The 20,831-nt window shown below is 32.9% G+C and overlaps 2 protein-coding genes across 5 annotated transcripts; both read right to left on the bottom strand.

Annotated features, from left to right (window-relative positions):
- Positions 1 to 192: 192 nt before the first annotated feature.
- Positions 193 to 8,284, bottom strand: LOC130623021 (dCTP pyrophosphatase 1-like). Of its 4 annotated transcripts, none has more exons than XM_057438518.1 (6): positions 8,179 to 8,284; positions 5,694 to 5,806; positions 3,735 to 3,813; positions 2,772 to 2,803; positions 2,475 to 2,509; positions 535 to 801 (listed from the first exon to the last, which is right to left on the bottom strand). In XM_057438518.1, the coding sequence occupies exons 2-6, from the start codon at positions 5,801 to 5,803 to the stop codon at positions 572 to 574; spliced, it is 486 nt and encodes a 161-aa protein (XP_057294501.1). In that variant the 5' UTR covers positions 5,804 to 5,806; positions 8,179 to 8,284; the 3' UTR covers positions 535 to 571. The 4 variants fall into 4 exon arrangements, with proteins under 4 accessions (XP_057294504.1, XP_057294501.1, XP_057294502.1 ...); XM_057438519.1 differs by having other exon boundaries at positions 8,104 to 8,204; XM_057438520.1 differs by lacking the exon at positions 8,179 to 8,284 and adding an exon at positions 8,064 to 8,161.
- A 1,693-nt stretch (positions 8,285 to 9,977) lies between these two features.
- On the bottom strand, positions 9,978 to 20,131 carry LOC130623019 (uncharacterized). Its single transcript, XM_057438517.1, has 3 exons — positions 19,686 to 20,131; positions 11,645 to 11,710; positions 9,978 to 10,974 (listed from the first exon to the last, which is right to left on the bottom strand). The coding sequence occupies exons 1-3, from the start codon at positions 19,825 to 19,827 to the stop codon at positions 10,142 to 10,144; spliced, it is 1,041 nt and encodes a 346-aa protein (XP_057294500.1). The 5' UTR covers positions 19,828 to 20,131; the 3' UTR covers positions 9,978 to 10,141.
- Between the last annotated feature and the right edge of the window lie 700 nt (positions 20,132 to 20,831).

The following is a 20,831-nucleotide window of genomic DNA, read 5'->3' as shown; positions in this document are numbered from 1 at the left end:
CAAGAACCTTTAAAGCTAGGATTTTGTTGCCAGAATTAAGGGTCACAAAGTTTTGTTAAATGAGATTCTGCCACCTGCAGTTTTTGACATAAAACTTTCACATTTCCAAAAGGTAATGATCTTAAAAGCCAAAAAACAGTGTAGGTATATTAGAAATAAACAGAAGGGCATGCAAAAATAAAAACAACATCATTCTTTTGAAAGGTTTACACAAATAAAAAAAATTTTCCAGAGTAGAAAAACAACCACAGAATTGAGATCATTCTGTAACTAATTGGTAAGTCTTACACTTTGTCTATAAACATAACGTTAAAAATAAGCGTCCTATAAAAGTTATCATACATTTATACCAAAATTTTTATTGTTCATATTCTGTATACTTTTTGTTAGACCCACTAACTAATGCTGCTGGATACTTTTTTGCATTTAATTCGAATTTTCGACAAGCTGCAGCAGGTAAATCAATGTTGCATTTGTCAGCTAGTCTCACCAGGTATATCAAAACATCGCTTAATTCTTCACCCAAATGCTCTCTTTGTCTATCACTCCAGTCTAAAAATAGTTCATTTTATCATTTCTCTCGTGGCTTAAACTCGTCATCGTGTTTGGTTTTTTTTGTCGGTTTGTTATGCATTGAATTTCGTAAGCACTCTTGTACTGGGTAATTTTTGGCATTAACGCCAAATTTATGAAGTATTTCCTTCGAAAGGTCAATATTGCAAACATCAGCTAATCGAACAGTGTTCATAACAACATCACTAAGTTCTTCACCCAAATTACGCCTTTCTTTCTCAGTCCAGTCTAGTAAAAAATAATCTTTTAACTTCCTTTTTCTTTTTTCTTTTTTGTAAATTTTTTGCAACAAAATATAAGCAGGCTCATGATTCTCCATTTCTGTCAGTGTAGGTTTTGAGTCGAAACAAAAATTAATATCCTATTCCAAAAAATTAACAATGCATAGAATTAACTATCACAAAATTAACACAAAGGAAATTAACACAAATTTTTATAACAACTTAGTAAGAATTTGATTAACGTGTTTTTGCAGGAGATTAGAAACGCAAATTTTGATAGACCTTTTCATTTTTTCTAGTTTTCTCCAAAATGTCTACAATATTGTCAATCAAACAAGAGGAACAAAGTAAGTGTATGTGTATGTGCTTTGTATTGTGATTACTGGGAAAATATAAATACAAATATAAATACTACTTTTATTTATGTTACACTCTGATAAGGGGAATTTAATTTATGCGTATTTTGAAAATTTGCATGAATTTTGTGCTTTGTTTTGGTAATTCACTGGAATAAAAAAGTCTTAATTTTTACTTAACTCTTATGAAATTTAGACTTATTATGCTTTAACAGAAAAAGATTAACATATTAATCTGCATGTATTACAGCAAGATAATTCATGCCAACATTTTGTAATTTCAGTGGGTGAAGATTAAAAGGCACAAAAAGTAAGGAAATTATGGCATTTATTCAAGCATATCAAATGTAACAAAATCTGCATATAAAAAATAACAATCATAATTGGCAGAGGGGTCAGAAACCCCTTATTTGTAAAACAAACCCCTATTATTAGGAACCCCACCTTTCTTACTTTATGAGTAACCTCCATATTACTTTGAGGTCAAGCTATTATCTTCATTCTGTAACAGATATGTAACGCAAACACCTTTATTAATTCGAACTCATATTCAAAGACATCAGAAAGGACTTATTGTTGTTATTGTTTAAAAAATATGTGGAACCTGCCAAAAAGCAATGTTTAATAGTTACAAAAATTGATAGTGAGAAAAAGTTCTTGCAAATTAAACTGTACTCTTGCTAATTCCATTTGTCTTTGCCACTAAATGTGACTAAAAATACCTGGTATTTTATGAACTTTTAGCAAGATCTCTAATGCATAAGTCTTTCAATTTCTCAACCTCTAAATTGAATGAGCTGTCTTACTTGAAGTAGGTAATCTAAGAAGCAATAACTTACTCTGAAGTATAGAGCAACTCCACCTTTTTGCAACAACCCCCCTTTTTTGCTAATCTCCACCCTTTTTACTGTGAAATTCTTAACTCCCTGTTTGGCCAAAATTGAGAAAGTTGACCCCTCTCTCATTATATTGTATCGGCAATTGCTTTCAACAATCTCTCTGCCTATTATTGTGTTAATAAGGTAGGCTGATTATGACTGCTTTGAGTATAATACACAAAAACATATGGCAAACATTATAGCAATTTCACATTCCCTCACATCATTTAGTGTGCGTGTTTAAGTGTGACATTTGAAAAAATAAAAGTCGGTAACAATGTGGCGAAGCAATAAGGATTCGTTTTCTGTTTGTGCGTCTCACTACTCGCGCAGCTAAGCTACCATTTGCGGACGGACGTATACGAGTATTATAATATAGATGCAACACTAAGGTAAGCAATTATTAAAAAGAAAACATCTACATGCAAATCTTTAGCAAAAGTTACCTGGCAAGCCTTGTTTCACTTCACCTTTCCATTGACTAAAATAGAAGATACATCAAATCAGGAATGGATACTTCTACTTACTTAACATTTTTTTAAAGGAAAAATACTACACAGAAGAACTACAATCATCTTTATGTTTTCATATTCTTTTTTGGGCACTATTTTAGAACCAGCCAAAAAGTCATTTTATTTAAGCCAAAGGTTATTAAAATACTTATTCCACTATCCACTCTTTTTCTGCATTTATTTTCATCTTATTAAATTGCAAAAAATACTTAAGATAAAAAAAATCCCTACAATAATTCCGCCAATTCACCAACTTCGCCAACCTAAAGTTTAGAAGAGTTCACAATTTATGACGAGAGAAGTTGAACATTTTTTAGCACACATTTAATTTAAAAATGCTGATTTTTTTATGGAAATTTCTACGTAAAATTTACATTTAAAACGTTTAATTATTCTTATATGACTATGGCAGAAAAAAAAAAATTTCACCTGAATTTAATTTGGCAATATCAAAGAAAAAAATATATAAAATATATAAGAGCAAATTTGATCTGTTCCAATTTTTTCTACACAATTTGAAACACAATGTAATATGAAGTAAATCAGTTTCTTGTGATTAAAGAATAAGACATAAATATATAAGGTATTGTTATGAAATGCTGTTGTTGCTCATAGTACTTTTAATAAAAATAACAAACAAAAACTATATTTTAGAGTCAGTCTCAACAAGACACTTGTTTTTGTTATATCTTATTGCTTAGTATAACTTTGGTGTACTTGGATAGCAAGAATATACATTCGAAATAAATATCAAATAAACATTTGGGACTTTATATTTATTATTGTTTATCTTTCACATAAACATGATGCTATGTGATGTTTATTTAGAATTTTTTAGATAAGGATTTCTTTTACATGCTTATCAACACAATGTAGGTCGATAATAATTTAAACAACTTTTTTAGAACATTCCAAATCTCACATGGTATAGTCACAAGAATTATCATCTTTTCTCTACCTGCCTCTCTTCTTAGGTTTAAATGTTAATCCTTGGCGGGAATAATACAGTAAACTGATGTTATAATCACTTACAAAAGTTATGTATATCAATAATGTTCAATCTTTTGTTTGCAAGAATGTATATATTTAGTATGTAAGAATGTATATATGTAGTGTGTAAGAATGTATAAATTTAGTATGTTGATTAAAACACATTAGCATAACTGTTTCAAGCATTAAGGAATTGTAGCTTACTAGAGCCAGAAGTAGGTTTCTTGGCGAATGGAATTGATTCCAGTTTCTTTCATCAGCAAATTGTGCTTGCATCTGACGTCTAGAGACAAGAGATAAAAAAATCATTCAAACTCAAACTAGCACACCCCCAACTAATTAATCATAAGGGTCCACTTCTTTCAACTTAGGAAACAGTTACAAATACCACATGTACCAACGACACTTATCAGGGCTAAAAAAAACAATTGATATCTGGCCACGAACAACGCCATATTAGTTCGCCATTTTGAAAATGGATAGTTCGAAAATAATATAATTATTTCGTTGTTATTTGCATAAATTATCCGAATACATTAGTTTGTAAACAAACATGGACGAGTTACGCACAAAAAACTTTTACATACTAATTATGTTACTATGCAACAAGCATAAATTGTACAATAATTATTTTAAATATGGTAACTTTTTGCGAATAAATTACTACGATTGCCACATTTTATCAGAATAAAATGGGTGAAAGTTGGTAGTCGGAGCATAAAGGTTTACACTGGAGGTTCAGGTTAGTTTAGCTATGAGTACCACCACTACTACATTGCCTTGCTTCCGGAGGGAGGCAAATAAATTCAGATACAAGTACCACAAAAGACTGAAAAAAATTAAAAAATTCTGCAAATGGTGGGATTTGTGGTACTTGTAGCCAGATATTTTGTTGAAAAAATGGATCCTAAAAGCATATTTGTCCACTGGGCAATTCTGGGTTTTATTAAAATAAAGTTTCTTACTCTTGAAGAGTTTAGAATGTAATTTCTTCTTTTGACAGTGTAACAATTAGTACTTAGTACAATCATGTTACTATTGATGTTATTGCTCTGGAAAGGGCAATCCATTCTTTTTAATGTGTGGTTGCTTATTTCTTAATAAATTTTAACAATTTACTATTTCTTTTACAATACGAATTCCCAGTATTCCTTTTACAGTAAAATGACTGACCCTAAAAAAAGGAAAAAATAAAAATGTAATAAAAAAAACTCGAAGTATAATAGTTCAATTTTGGTGAGCTTTGATGCCGTCATCGTAGAATATATAATACTGCTCTATTTGAAGTTTCACAATAAAAAGAAACATCGTGGAACAGCAAAAAAAGAAGAAAAAAAAGACAAATTTGTTTGTACAGATTTTACACTTGACAACTGGGAAGTTTTATAAAAAAAGAATGTATGACACATAATACAACCTTATTCTCAAAACTCTTTACTGAATCAGGCATTGGCATGAGTTTTAGTTGCGAGTGTGACAAATCGCACATGCAAAAGGCCCTGGACATGTTTTTTTTTCACCAGGCTTTTTCTGGTTCTTTAAAATATGTTACTTATTATTAAAATCCATATTAACTTTATATCAGATGCTGAAAAAAAGTCACTAGCTAACCAAACAAGAATAATATTGGAGCACATCATCACCCTGGCATCGGCACCCTGCCACCATCTTCAAATTAAACTTGGGGAATTCAGTTCTGTACAATTCATTAATTTTTTGACCAATGAAGCAAAGTACACCACATGAATGTAGGACATTAGGACTTGGACTCCATCAAGTGCTCCAAAAATAACGAAAGCACCACAAGTATGGGAGAAATATCACAGTGGCCAAGTAACTTATTGAAAATATATTGTAGGCACAAAAACTTGTTTGAAGCTCAGCATGTTCTTGATTAAGGCATCCTTAATTTTTATTGCAATTTCAGCCTGCTTACTCTCTACTCTAAACTGGGTTTTAATTAAAACTTGTATATGGTTATTATTATTTTTTTGTGATAATGTATACATCTTAAGTGATTTTCATCTGTATTTTTAATTTCATTACCCCAAAATTTGCCCCCTTCCTAAAAATCTACTTTGGCGATGATAAGAATCTTTTCACCGGCTCCTTTGTTGGCACAAATGTGAACACACAAACACACAATATAAAAACTAAACTTACATTTTTTCAAGTGATGGCTCCTTACTGAAACAAAATGTAGATTCATCATTTTTCTTAACATATTCCTTCACAGCAACAGCATCTTTTGGGTCATTATTTTGTGCAGACATTACCTAATGTGAAAAGTAGACAATGTTGACAATGCACAAGAAAGAAAGAGAGCAGACACAACAAATTTTAAGTGAGAAACATTTGTCCAGGACTATATTCAAAATTTTGATTAAACTAGTCAATAAAGCCAATAAAAAAATCTACTTAGGCAAAAGAAAAATGGAAAAAGGTTTTCAGATTTTTTTCCTGACGTCAGCAGTACAGATATAAACAAAATTTGGTAAAAATTAGTTTCTCGCAACGGTGGTAACTTATCAGTATCAGTACCAACTCATACTGATCAATATCTCAACTACACATCTAATCACCAAATGTCTTGCAAAGAAAGTGTAGTGTCCTCATTACTGAACAGAGCAGCCAATGTCGTCAGTTGAGAGAATGACCGAAAGAAAGAGTTATCTCATATAAGCAACACTTATTGCAAATGGGTACTCGAGACAGACCAATAAAAAGGTTGAGAGGAAAATCATGAACAGGACTGATAAGAGCAGTGATGGGAAAGATGCAGAAAATGATCCAGTAGCCACTGTATGTATGCCATATATACCAGGGACAAGTAATATACTTCGTCGGGTATTGAAAAATCATAAAATAAAGCCAGTGTTTCAATCTAAAAACACGCTACGTAGTATACTGTCGCATCCGAAAGACAAAATATGTCTAGAGGGTCAATGTAATATTGTCTACGAAATCCTGTGTAAGGATTGTGATGCTGTTTATGACGGTGAAAGAAAACGAATGTTTAAACAACGTGTGCAAGAGCACAAAAGAGCCGTACGCAACGCAGATACAGACAAAAATCAGATTGCGGACCATAGCTGGAAGAATGATCATGTTATAGACTGGGACAATAAAAAGATCATAGGCCGAGAGTCTGGTTGGACAGCAAGAAAAGTAAAAGAAACCATAAATAGTATAGACAGAAATACTCATATCAATAGTATTTCCTATCAACTTTTAGAAATATGGTTACCCGCACTTCGTTAATTTCGATCCTCTAATTATCTCTTCAAATAATAAATAGCCTAAGATGATTACGACCATTGCCCGTTGATGACAGCTGTAGCTGTCGAAACGTAGCCTAGAATAAACTCGCTTGTTCATGACATGATGATATTTATATTATTCAAAAATTAGTTTATTCGTTGCCTGTAATAAATAGAGGTTGAAATGCTGGTCAAAACAATGTATAGAATCGTGTGCTTTTAATGAATGCCTAAGAAGATATAGGGGTTCAAAAATTTTGCTGACATCATCAAAGTCCCGTCAAAACACAAAAAATTTGTATATCGTTGCCTTTGTTGCAAAGATATTAGGATCTAAAGGTTTTTTAAAGATGTCATTAAACAGTCCATTCCGAAACGGATTTGGGGACCCAGGTTTGGAAAAATTACCCAAATTCATCCCAGGTGGTCCCTAGTTACCTACGAAATGAAAAATCATTGACATCATTACCTCGTTTTCAAGTTATTTGGCCTCAAAGTTTTAAATGCCTTGTAATGACTTCAGTAATTTTAATATACTTTTCTCTGACGTCAGTATTATTTTAACATCAAAGTTGTAAATTACTGAACAAATTTATAGGTAATGTTTTATAGACTTTATCAAAGAAAATTGTGAAGAATATAATCCACTTTGTAAAAGTCACATACAGACACAGGGAAGCTCTGTATTATTATAAGAGTCCCCCCAACTTAACAAAAGTTTTCTGGACGAAACATATGCAAGTGTACTTCCATACAGCATAAAATGTGGTCCATTCACTTAGTGGTGGTCAAAAAAATGTTGACCCTAACAAAATACAGCCTGAATCTATAGCATCTATTGTATAAAGGCCATTACTGCAAATATATTTCGCATGCGTCCTCCAACCCATTCACCTACTATATAAAAAACCTTGGAACAAGTCCGAAGTCTCTAAGAAGCATCACTTCATGTCCAGTTTTAAAGTTTAAAACAGCCCTCAACAAGTTTCAAACTCTCCCAGATGAACCTCTGATCCCCGGTACAAATGAAGCCTCAGAAAGCAGTATAGTCACTGTAGTTCGATCTAATCCTTATCCTCCTCTCATTAGAGATGGAGTAGAAGAAAAGGAAGAAGTGACTGACGTCGGTCGTCCACAACAGGCGTGAAGCTACAACTTCAAAAGTTAACAAAAGTAACACAAGTAAGAAGTAATACCCTGTAAAAGGCAAAATGACATTATGTCCGATCCGTCACAGAAAATACATAAAAATTATATACAAATAATTTCCTACTTTTTCCGGACATTTTGACAATATTTTGAAAATTCCTTACTTTCTTTACAGATGACACCCTGTTACTCCAAACGGAGAAAAAATATATATAGAAAAAAATAATTTTATTTCTTACTCTTGCTTTCTGTTTTCTTTTACCGCTGAAAACGGAAAACACGTGCGGACTGCAATTCAAAGAAATGAGCTACGACGGTTAAAAAAAAAAAGACCGGGACCCTTTGTGAAAAGAAATTTAACCTTGGAAGAAGAAACAACTAAACACAAACCATAAATTGGACGAGAAGGCTGAAATAACATAAATGTTAAAACCTCTAAATTAACTTAAATTCGAAAATAGATAGGAAAATTAAGGAACCATGTGGCGCCGTAGATTATTGGTTATAAGTCTCGTACTCTGTGCGGGAGACCGGGGTTCGATTCCTCTTGACGGCGATTCAACATATGTTCAAGTGAATGTTACCATAGCCCCAGGTTAACCCAAGCTATGTGAGGGAAATTGGGGAGATGGCACCACACTGTGTGGGCCGTTGGATGTTGCCGGGAGTTGTCTAGTAGAGCGCGGGCACTAATTGGGTCTGCGTAGCTCAAAATGAGCATTAAATACTCTAAGACTCTCCATCTAAGTCATGGGCCCTCCTGGAAATAATAGACAGGGTATATCCCTTGATATTAGTGAGGCTAGCCATGTAAAATATGCACATCTATCTAACAAATAAATAGTAAAAAAATCGCGTGCTCTGTCAGCTTGGTGAGTCACAGAGTTGGGCGCATGCAACTTTTGTCCCTGTGTAATCTTTTGATAAACAAGCTGGTGGAAAACAAAGCCACGCGATCAGAAGTGACAGGCGATTGTTTTTCACCTCTAACTATCGTTTATATCATCTTAGAGATTTAATTTTCTCGTTTGTGCTCTGTGAAAATTGGATATTCTGCCCACACACACGCCAGCACCCGTATGTGAGTGTATTTGAGTAAGCAAGGGCGGAGCTAGAAATACGCCAACACTCCGTGAAATTGGCCTTCAGTTGCCTCTTCTCATCCGAAGTACCATTAAAGGCTGTTTTTATCGTATTTTGATTAACTTAAAATTAATTTTTAACCAAACTGTTTGCTATAAAAAAATATAAAAAGGTATAGGAACAAAATCTGGGAAAAATAAGTTATGTTAATTTATACGCCGAAATTTAATACTTTTTTGCGAGGATAAACATCGACTTAAAATAACTAACACTCTTAAAAAGTTATATTTGCACAATAATCAAATAAGGATTTTACACTGGATCACCAAAAAGCTGAGAATAAAACCTTAAAACCAAGGCCTGTAGTGTAACAGTTGTGTAATCAAGAAAACAAAAAAAATATTTCGCACGCATTATTTTTCATGCAATAGTAATATAAGCCTACTTAGCGTGTGGCAAATTTCGTGAGAAACTTTTTGCGCGTAATTTGTTCAAAATTTCGCGCATTAATGAGCTTTTTTTTGCGCGAAAACTACTACGCGAAACTCAAGTGTTTAAGGTAGTAATCACAATGTCAAACCATTGTGCAGTCAAAATCTAAATAAAAAATATAAGAACTTAATAATAATGCGCTATTATTAAGTTCTTATATTCCTGACAAATCTAAACACGGCTAAATTTTGTCACCAATTAGATATACCGGTCCGTGTTTTAGCAAAAACAAAACTGCCACAAAACCAGCGAATCCACAACAGCTGTCATGGAGAACTCCTTGTGTGTTCGCTTTTGAAAAACATCGTATGCAAAAGGAGATAAAATCGTGACACATTCAACACAAAATTTCTGCAGCAAGTAGAGAGCACTGAATTTTAGATACTTCTAACGCATGACATTTATTTACGTAAAATTTCCAATTAAATTGTTACAGGATTTATTGACAATACTACAACAAGGGTGGGTTTGGTAAATTGTAATTTGAATAAGATAAAATCAATTTTCAATTCATTCACACAAATACATTACAAAGAAAAGAAATTAATAAACTTTCATTCTGTGGTAGCACACACGTCAAATTTCAAACTAAAAAATACTAAAAATGAACAAAAAAAAATTATTCGTTTAATTTTTTAACGTTCGGTATGTTCTTTCTGGAGATGTAAGTGTATTCTCCACAATAATAGTTTCCACCTCTCCAGAAGAGTTTGCAGCAGCTTTATGACCTCTTAAAATGCGAGCGCGTGCTTTTATTGGTTCACGTAATCGTCGACCACTCCGAGTAGTTATTGGCGGTAACGGTTCTATACTTGATCTAGATATAACTTCTTGGGACTGACTTAAATTTATAAAGTCTTCATAGTCAGAAGGTTTGGGTCTAGCGGCCAATCGCAATTCCCGTTCTCTCCTCGCATGAGAATGTCCCATAGAAGGCCTGGCTGCATCTTCAATGGATTGTTTATATCGTCTAGAGTATCTAGTACTGTTCGTCTTTGGTAAAGATTTTTGCAAAACATAATCTGAAGCGATCAACTGATGAGAACTACTCTCTTGAATTAGTCCTGTAACATTAGCTGCTGGAGAAGTAGTGGAACGATGCCGTAAGTTGTACCCTGATTTTCTTGGTGGGCTACCTTGCGGTGGTGAAGGACTTAGTGACACCCTGGGCTGCTCAATGGTATGAGGGTCATTAAAGTTCTTATTACTTCGTAGCTTATGTTGATGCAACTGTGAGGTCAAGTAAATGATATTATGTGATTTATGATCTAATTCGATTTGCAACTCGGCGACTTTTCTTTCCACGTTTCGAATATCGTCGTGGTATTTTTGTTCTCGACTTTTTAACTGGCCCTCAAGCAAAGCAATGCGTTTTTCTTTTGTGTCAAAGCCATCTTTTAGTTTAGCATTCTCACAGCGCAGATCTCGAATTTCTGCTTCAAATGTAGTTTTTAGCGAACCTAAAACAGATAAATACTTGTATAAGAAACAAAGAAAAAAACGATAGCGACACTACGTAGGTAGCTTTTTTTTCTTTTAATTTTAATGTTATTGAGCTCCAAACCTTTAGGCCATTTATTTTTTGTCTCTCATTTCAAGTACAATAGTACATAGAGTTTCCACCCGTTCTAAATATTTCTTTCAGTTTAAACGACGCTACACTTCAAGTATCCTTAATCGTAACCTTTTCAGTAAAATCAACCTTCTCCATATCCTAATTTTAAGGCTTGAGGACATTTTAATCCATTCTAAGAAATACCAGTATGCTGGAACCGAAGACCAAAGCGAACGATTCAAGGAATGCATTATACTGCTTAACTTTTACTAAACAAGGCTACACATTAATAAAATTAGAGGGTCCAAATGCTATGTAACTTTGAATATGCAGTTTTGAACAAGCCGAAAGTGTTCATTTTTAGGCATTTAGACTTTTAGTTTAATAACAATATATAAACAATATATACATAACACAAATCACAGCTATACCTTTACTTCGAAAATGATTATTTTGAATCAGTTTAAATGTAATACTGTTACTTATTTCTAAAAAAACATTATTGGAACAATTGTCTTTGCAGTGTTAACGGTGCTGTGACACATCAAACGGTGAACAATTAACAACAACTCTACCTGTACAAGAAGGCTGTTCGTTAATTATGGATGAAGATTGACCACTTGATACCTGATATGTCAAATCTAAAAATAAAATTGAGCAATTGATCAGCTAAAAATCAAACACAATATTTTACGCAAAGTGGATATTTTATTTTAAAATTTTAAATACCTTGCATATGCAATATAAAGTATTTTAAAATAAACTAGAATAGATCAAATGGAAAATTTGCATTATTAAAAAAATTAGATGTGTACTGACAAATTAGGCCATGTCATAAATATTCCATCTGGAGAGAAATAAGAAAAACTCTGGTTAAGGATTCTAAATTTGTAGGGGAGAAGAAGTTTTGAATCCTGTTTAGGATGGGGACATTTAAAACGTATGTCGTGAAATTTTGTACTTTGATACATTTTCAGTGGAAGTGTAAGTTCGAAATCAAATCCAAAACTAATCTTCTCCTTGATCTATACTTTTGATAAACAAGTATTGTTGATTCAATGTGACAAAGATTTTCAAAAGAGAATCGAAGTCGAAATAAACAACCTTTCTTTCTTTTTCTTTTCTTTTCAATTTATTTAAAGTCGATTATTCACATATTTACAATAGTTTCCAAAAAAAAGTAATTAAGAAAACTAATCTAAATCGACTAAATTTTTTTTATGTTTACAATTAAATAAAATCATTTTTTTTATATATATAAACAATAATAACAACAAAGTTCTATAAAGGGACCTTACATTCATCACAGTTACATTTAGATCCGTCCCACATTTTAATCATGCTTTTAAAAACTTTAAGGTTGTCACATCGTTTCAAATGTGATGGTAGGTTATTCCAAATCTTTGGTCCCAGGGCTGATAAGCTATTAGTTCCAAAAGTCGCGGTCCTTTTCCTTGAGACTACCAAATTATTTGTATTTTGTTCTCTGACTGTCCTACCGTTATCATTTAAACAAAATATATCTTTCATAAAAAGAGGGCTGCTGCTATTTATAGTTTTAGAGATTTCTATACACAATGACCGTAAGCGATTTACATTCATGTGACTCTTGCTGGAATTTTTAAGTAAATTTTCGTATGTACTTACCGTATCATTATACAGAAATCTTAATGCTCGTTTTTGTATCATTTCGACTTTAGATAAAGATTTAGAAGAAGAAAAATGCCATATAAGGGAACAATAATTGAAATTTGCGTAGATAAAACTTTGAACTAAAATATATTTTGCTTGAAAGGATAAGAAACTTCTAAATCGAAATAAGGCATTTAGTTGGGCTGATGCTTTGCGACACAAATCACTAACGTGTCTGTCAAAATTTAATTTATTGTCTATAGTCACACCTAGTAATTTCACGTTATTTTCACTTTCAATAGTTTTATTTCCTATATTAAATTTTAGACCTAAATTATCTGCCTTATTCTTTGTCAGAATTATCGAGTGAAACTTTTCAGGGTTTGCAATCATTTTATTCTCTTTTAACCAGGAGAGGGCAGTTTTAGCTTCGTTTTCTAAAGTATTTATCAAATTAGGAATAGAATTTGAGAAGTTGGATATTGTGTTATCATCAGCGTAATTATGTAGCTTATATTTTTCTATAAAAAGAAACAAATCATTTATAAATATATTGAATATGATAGGTCCCAAAATAGAACCTTGTGGTACACCAGATAAGATAATTTGAAATAGACTATAGATCCCATTTATTCGAGTGGCTTGCTCTCTATCAGTAAGATAAGATAGAATGAATTGAAGAGACTTATTGTCAAATCCATAAGCAGCTAGTTTCGCAATTAGTAAGTCATGTGGTACACAGTCAAAAGCTTTTGAAAGATCCATCAAGATCGCACCCACCACATAATTCTTATCAAGTTTACTCTTCCATTCCTCTATTAAGCGAATTAGTACTTGTTGGGTACTATAGCATTTCCTATAGGCGGAGAGAAAGGTCGACAATTTTGATTCCATATAAGCGGTTATTTGTTCTTTCATAACCCTTTCGTAAAATTTAGAAAAAACATTTAAAACACTGACAGGCCTGTAGTTTGATATTTTAGTTTTATCTTTTCCTCCCTTATCCAATGGCGTTACAGCAGCTCGCTTAGCTTTGCTTGGAAATTTGTTTGAAACTATGCTACTATTTATAGCATCTGTTAGTGGCGTTACTAGGTGCCTTTTTGCTAATTTTGTCAGCTTTGATGGTATTGTATCTTCACCTGTTGATACTTTGGTGTTTAAATCATTAAACAGTTTAGAAATTGTATTTTCATCAACTTCTTGGAATGTGAAGTTCTCATTGTTGTTAGAATCATTGATTTCCTTTATTTTAATGATACTTGGATGATTTTCAAAACTATCAACAATTTCTTCAATCATTTGTGACTTATCATTTACATTCTTATATTTTATAGGATTTGGTTTCATGCTACAAGAATTTTCTAAAATATTGATGTAGTATTCGTTGAAAAGTTTGGTAAGCTGTTTTTTATCAGTAACTAAACTTTCATTTTGAACGATCGCTATATCTCCTTTGCTTATTCCACTTTTATTTGATATCAAGGGTTTAACAGTTTCCCAAAACGTTTTTTTGGAAATAAAACCTGATTCTGTTACCCTTTTGAAATGGTTTTTGATAGCCTTTTTGCGTAAATTTACACACTTGTTTCTCTGTTTCTTGTACGTGATTTTGTTTTCAGAAGTAGGATTTTTATTGTATTTATTTTTGAACCTAGACCTTGTATATATTGCCTTTTTTAACTCTTTTGTCATAAATGGTGCCTCGTTTCCACGCAGAGTTTTTTGCTTCTGTGGGGCATGCTTTTCTATGATAGATGTAAAAACATTGATGAGGTTTTCATAATTCAGTTCAGGATCTTTACTATTACAAATAAAATTTGCGTTCTCAACATCACGTAAAAAGTTGGCTTCATTAAAATTTTTGTAACTTCTGTAAATAATTTTCTTGGATGCTAAGCGTGCTAAATGAGATTTTAAAAATGTTGTTACCATTTGATGATGATCACTTAATCCTGTTTCACATGTTAGTGTGTGTTGAAAACATCTGGGTCTATTTGTAAGAATGACATCTATAGCTGTTCCGTTAGGACTAGCAAAACAGGTTTTGTTTTTGACAAGATTTTCAAGACTAAAAATATCACAGAAATTATTTAAGGTTTCGAAACCAGAATCGTTCGAGTTATGGCAATCGATATTTATATCACCCATAATTATTATGTTTTCGACTTTAGATAGAGCTTTATTTAAAGCTATCTCTAATTCCTCAAAAAAGTTGTTTAAGTTTGAATAATGAGGTGGTCTATAAATACTGATAACTGTCCATTTTTTATTTCTTATCGTTAATTCTGAGCAAATGATGTCATTATTTGTTATACCCAAATCATTAACTTGTCTACAGGCTATTCCTTTCTTAACATATTCAATTAACCCTCCTCCATTTTTGTTCCTATCTTTTCTAGTTCTAATTTCATAGTTATCAATATAGAATTGTTCGTTTGGAAAACTCTCATCTCATCTCACCCAAACTTAAAAAGAGCGTTTTACCTTCCAGAATGAATCGGTGCATATTAATTATATATCCATTACTGCAAATTAACAGTTAATGTCACTTGTGCGAGAGTTATCACTTGTTTCAAGCTGCAGGTGTAAACATTCATCCTGAGCTATCACAGTATAAGTATCTTCATGATTTTTTTTATGATATTTACAAAAATCTGATAGTTCCGTTGCTAATAAAAGTATTCAAGTTTCTTGACTACCTACATAAATATTAGTGTCAGCTCTGTTAAAAAATAATGAAAAATTATAACGTAAGATTTTACAAAACCCCCTTACAGTAACCATATCAAAAGAGATGAAATAAACATTGCTTGAAAGCAAAGGCCACTCTCAAAAGTGCTAGAACCCCTCATTGTTAAAAACACAATTTTTAAAATTCATTATACTTTCTCGTAAACTATGTCACATCATCATCAGATCAATGTCACATCATCTAATAATGATGTAACATTACTTTTTTTCTTTAAATCCAATTCAAAGAATTAAATAAATAATGGAAACTCAATCCTATAAATCTAACCCCCTATCATTAGGGGGATAGATTTATACCCTTCTAATTCTGAGAGTGACCCACCTATTATTTGGAGGTCAAGCTATTAGCTTCATCTTGTTACAGATGTGTAACACAAACACCCTATCAATTTTAATTCATATTAAAAGACATCAGAAATTATTTTGTTGTTGTTGTTGTTGTTGTTAAATGTTAAATAGTTGTATATAACAAATTGATAGCAAGAAAAAGTACTAGCAAATGGGATTGTGCTCTTGTTAATTCCATTGCCTACTTGCTCTGCTAAATGTGAGTACAAATACCTAGTAATTATAGAACTTTCAGCAAGATCTGCATAAATAATTCTCTAATTTTCCAATATTGCAATTTTGAAAGTTTGTTATATTTTTCGTCAACTTCAAATGATTTTTTCTAATAGGTTTTGACAGGCAGAAATATGAATTTAGATTTATGAATGAGCAACTCAAAGCAAGCACTGCTTACTCAGTTTTAGTAAGAACAAACAAACTTTTTAAAAAAAGAAATAGAAACTGGTTGCAAACTAAAACAATACAAAAAAAGGCTAAATTAAATGAGCTGTCTTACTTGAAGTAGGTAGTCAAAGAAGAATATATTTGTCCAGAATATAGAGCAACCCTACCCATTTTACAACAACCCCCTATTTTGAAGTTCCAACTATGACTCTACACAACGAAGTAGTTATTTTAAAACCGCTTACCTCATTTTTAGTTACATTAAATTTCATTTGACAAGTGGTCAAGCAGGCTGGGCAAAGAGTAAATTTAGTGGAAATGTCCTCTTATTTAAATCTTAATTCTCCAATAAATTTATTATAATGTAGGACTCATCGAAAATACTTCTGCATACTTAACAATGACATATAATGCATAATGATATGAAATCCTTTTGCAGTCATGCAGGAACATGGCCACAAATATTGTCTTGTCTTGTCTTTCAGACCACAATAAAAAAAATATGATGGTTGATCAGTTGGATTTTTCCCTAGGATTTTTTGATCAGCAGTACATTTGTTTTTAGGTGCATAAAAAAACTTAACACCAGTTAATTCTGTTCCCAAGTCCTTTATATACGTAAATTATGATAATAGACCATCATCAGCCACTGAAGACTGACTGGCGAAGAAGACGCAATATGTGGCTGTGATTATTCAGATGTAAAAATATTCTAATAGCATTTAAAACAAAAGAAAGAAAAGGTATATATAGTAAGATTAACTTTGAGAAACTTTGTTAATGCTAGTGGATTAAATTTTTTCAGTGTCTTTTTTTTAAATTATGGACAAGATTTTTACACCCCTTATGGGTTTTACACAAAGAAAAAAAAAGATAATTTAAGAAAAGATGACACAATCATTGAGATGGAAAAAGACATCAGTATGTCAGAAAAAATAATTTATAAATTTATGAAATCCCTGATCAGATCAGGCCTTGCCATAAGCAAATAACCTCCAGAGCAATTAATTGCTCGCGTCAGAGTGTCCAAGCGAGCAATTTTGCTCGCCATATTTTTCGCTAAAAAAACTTTACATTTAGTCTCTCAAGGCATCTTTTTAAGGAGAGGCGTGCGCCTTGGCACACACCTAAATCGTTTCAGGCGGTGATTAAAATGCATGCCACATTTCCAGTTTGGTCGGACATGTCCGTGGCTTGTTTAGAACTTTCGTCGGTTAAAATGTCCGATAGATTTCCGTCTTGGACGGACACTTTTAGTTATCAGAATTATTGAATAGTCCTGGTCCTTGAAATCCACGAGCAAGCCTATTTATAGCCAACCTGACCATCCTAGCTAATTCACCGACTCCTGACCTAGTTAAAAGAACTACGTAGACATAAATCTCTTTTGCCTGGCCCCTTCGCCGTTGGTAACCAGGTCTTACACAAAAAATCCAGCCATGCGGTTCTTAACTAATGCAGAGGTGAACGCCGACGGAGCAGGGATGACGCAAGTCTGCAAAACTGCACTTACAGGCGGAACAGACATGGATTTAATTGTAGATAATTTCTTCCTTTGACGAAACAATTGGAAACCATAGCAGGTCCAAATTTAAAGGATTATTTTCTTTATGCCGCAACTGTTATTCAAACAATTTTAAAAACGAAACCCACGTGCGGTATAATTTTTTTTTACATTTGCTGAAAAATAAACAATAAATTTATGAAAACGACAGTATAGTCATGTATACTATTTCGGACATATAGAAAAGGAAGTTAAGATTGAGAGAGTAGACGCTCGATCATCGTGTTTGGGGTTCACGATTTAAAACGTCCCCCACTTTTCTACTGCAAAATAAATGCGCAACAAAGATTAACCTTAATGCCTGTATCGCAGGCGTTTTACAAAATGGCGAATGAACTTTTGAACGATGAATGGAAAATAATCACACCAAATATCTTTTCAGTTTCAGGTTGAGCGTTCGTGCAGGTTTTTCACTTAAAAGACCAATCAATTCTTGAGAAAAACGTTTACAATTATCTCAAAATGTTAATATTTACGTGAGCCATAGAATGCTCTGGTAACGAGCATTTACGCGAGCACTACATGGGCGCGAGCAATTGCTCGCGTCTCATAGCAAGGCCTGCAGATACTTGGTGACAATCTTAAAAGCAAACTTGTGAAAATTGTGAGTATATATTATTGATGTTGAAAGTATAGACTCAGACATCAAGACCTGTCACTGCCTTTTTAACAAAAACAAAAACCAACCTAGTAAAACAATCATCCGTTTCATTAATCAAAGAAAATGCGAGGAATTGCAAAAACAAATTTAAATTGAAGGACTTTCTAGAGATTGAAACAAAATTGGAATCCAAGGCAAAATTTTCATAAACAGCAACGTATGCCCATATTTAAGATTTTCTGAGGGCGCTGTAAAAAAGCTTTAATATAATAATTTAACCAATAGTATCTGGGTTTTTAATAGTTATATATTTATATGTCGCTATGGACGAGGAATCGCAATGTAGCCATGTTGAGCATATTAGTTGGTTGGAAGATTAATTTCCTGATTTCGATTTTCAGACATTTTTTGTTGTTGATGTGCCAACCTGAACCTTAAGAATCTACCCATATTACAAATTAGCTTGAACTAAAATTTGTGTCCTTTACAAAACAGATAGTCTAGTTAACCAAGCTTTCTTCTTCAAGTTGATAAAATGAATTTCTCTCAAACAAAAGCTTAACGCGAACAAATAACTCAGCGGAAACCCTTGAACAATGTGACTAATGGCTTCAGAGGCCATTTTATTTTATCGTTTGAGACCCAGCGTAATTTTTCCCACCTTAACTACTCCAATTTCCTGGTGGTAAGAAAAATTACGCTGGGTCGCCTGGCTACAAAACAGAGAGCCTAAACATCAATGGGGTAGATAATCATTTATTAAATACAAAGCAAACCAATAATGAAATTAGACAGACTGGAAAATATTTTAGAAAAAAGTTTCATTACTATGGATGATCTCCTGCATAGATCCTTTTTGTTAATTCGCTTTACAAAGTTTTCCCAATCTCGCATCTAATTTTTGAGCAAAAGAAAAAGGTTCATGGTTCATTTTTGAAAGAGTCATTATAGCTAAATCTGAGACAAGTTACCAAGTATTGCAACTATTTTACACATGTAGAACGTTTTGACTGCTTCTTTTTTTGTTCGACCCTACTTACACAAACGCCTGTTGACTGGCATTTTTGCAAAGTTGTTTTAGGGGTACCTTTTAGTCAAAACCATGGAGTTTTGTAACAAGCGGAATTGCCAGATTGTAACTAGAGCTGTGAAATAATCACGAAATAAAAACAGTATTGGCAAAACATTTTGATTTTTAATTTATCTCTTAAAGATGGATAAGAATTATATTATGACTCACATCACTGAGCTAAGTAAATCAATCATGTGAACCATAATAAAGAGATATAAATATAGCTATAGCTACAGTTAAATAAACAAGTAAAATTATTACCAACACATTTTTGTTGCAACTTTTCAATTTCTTGATGAAGACCAGACAAAGTAGCAGCGTGCTGCTCTTGCAGGAACAAAATAGAGTGCTGAAGGCTTTGAATTTTCTGTTCTTGGGTACCAGAAACTTTTCTTTTCGTCATGACAGTAGCATTCGTTATGATTACAAAAACAATGTGCGCGACGTTTAACTAGCTAGCGAACTACTAACAACACAGCATTACGCTGTGGCCACCTGCTACTTCTTTCGCGCAAGATTCGTCCAATTAATACAAAACTATCAGAAAACAATCAGAAAATCTGTTTTATCGAATTTGCTAGTCACTGGATGGAAATGGAAATATTTATACAGCTAATAAAACAGATGTTTTTTTGAATGTTTACTTTCATTTTGTCTTCACCGACATCGCTTGACTGTTGTCAAGGTCATAAACACGAGGCGAATTAATAATGGCTTTACATTTTTCGTGGCATCCTTGTTCCCGGGTTGCCTTATCGCCGAATGCGAAGCTATCAAAGGGCCAACTATCGAGGTTGCCTTAGTGTGATTTTCCTGTAAAACCAAAAATGATGTTTTTTTTGACAAGTTGTTGATTGCGTAAAAATCAACACGATTCAGGCCTTGTTTTTTTAAGATATCTGAAAATCTAAAAACCCTTTTTTATATTACAATTACAAAATTGCGATTGGAATTTTTTAGACAACAGGTTTTTTCTAGGTAGGGGAGGTCTCCTCCTCCTAGGTTTATCTTAAAAGTTTTTAGGGGGAAAGAAATGGAAAAATTCTGTAAATATCTTCAAAAAACCTTTTAAATCACGCAGACGGAGTAGTATGATATGTTGGTGTACCCTTTCGTTGTGGCGCGGCGGCGGTCTTCAGGAAAATTTTATCACACTATTTTCTCGGCGCGCGTGTAAACGAAAACTGTTGTGCTTTCAGAGATAAGGAACAAGACCTTTATCTTTAGCTGTTTTTATTGAAGCATGGCCCTTAGTTAAGATGAAGAAAGAAGCTGTTGGAACTATATTAAGAATGGGCGAACCCGTACATTTATCCACAGTCCACCAACTAGTTTAAAAAAGAATGTTCGTTAGTTCAGGATATTTTTACATTGCCTTATTTATAATTTCGAGGTTATGGCGACTCC

The sequence above is a fragment of the Hydractinia symbiolongicarpus genome, chromosome 13 (assembly GCF_029227915.1).
Source record: "Hydractinia symbiolongicarpus strain clone_291-10 chromosome 13, HSymV2.1, whole genome shotgun sequence".
Lineage (NCBI taxonomy): Eukaryota > Metazoa > Cnidaria > Hydrozoa > Anthoathecata > Hydractiniidae > Hydractinia > Hydractinia symbiolongicarpus.
This window is presented reverse-complemented; position numbering and strand designations above follow the sequence as displayed.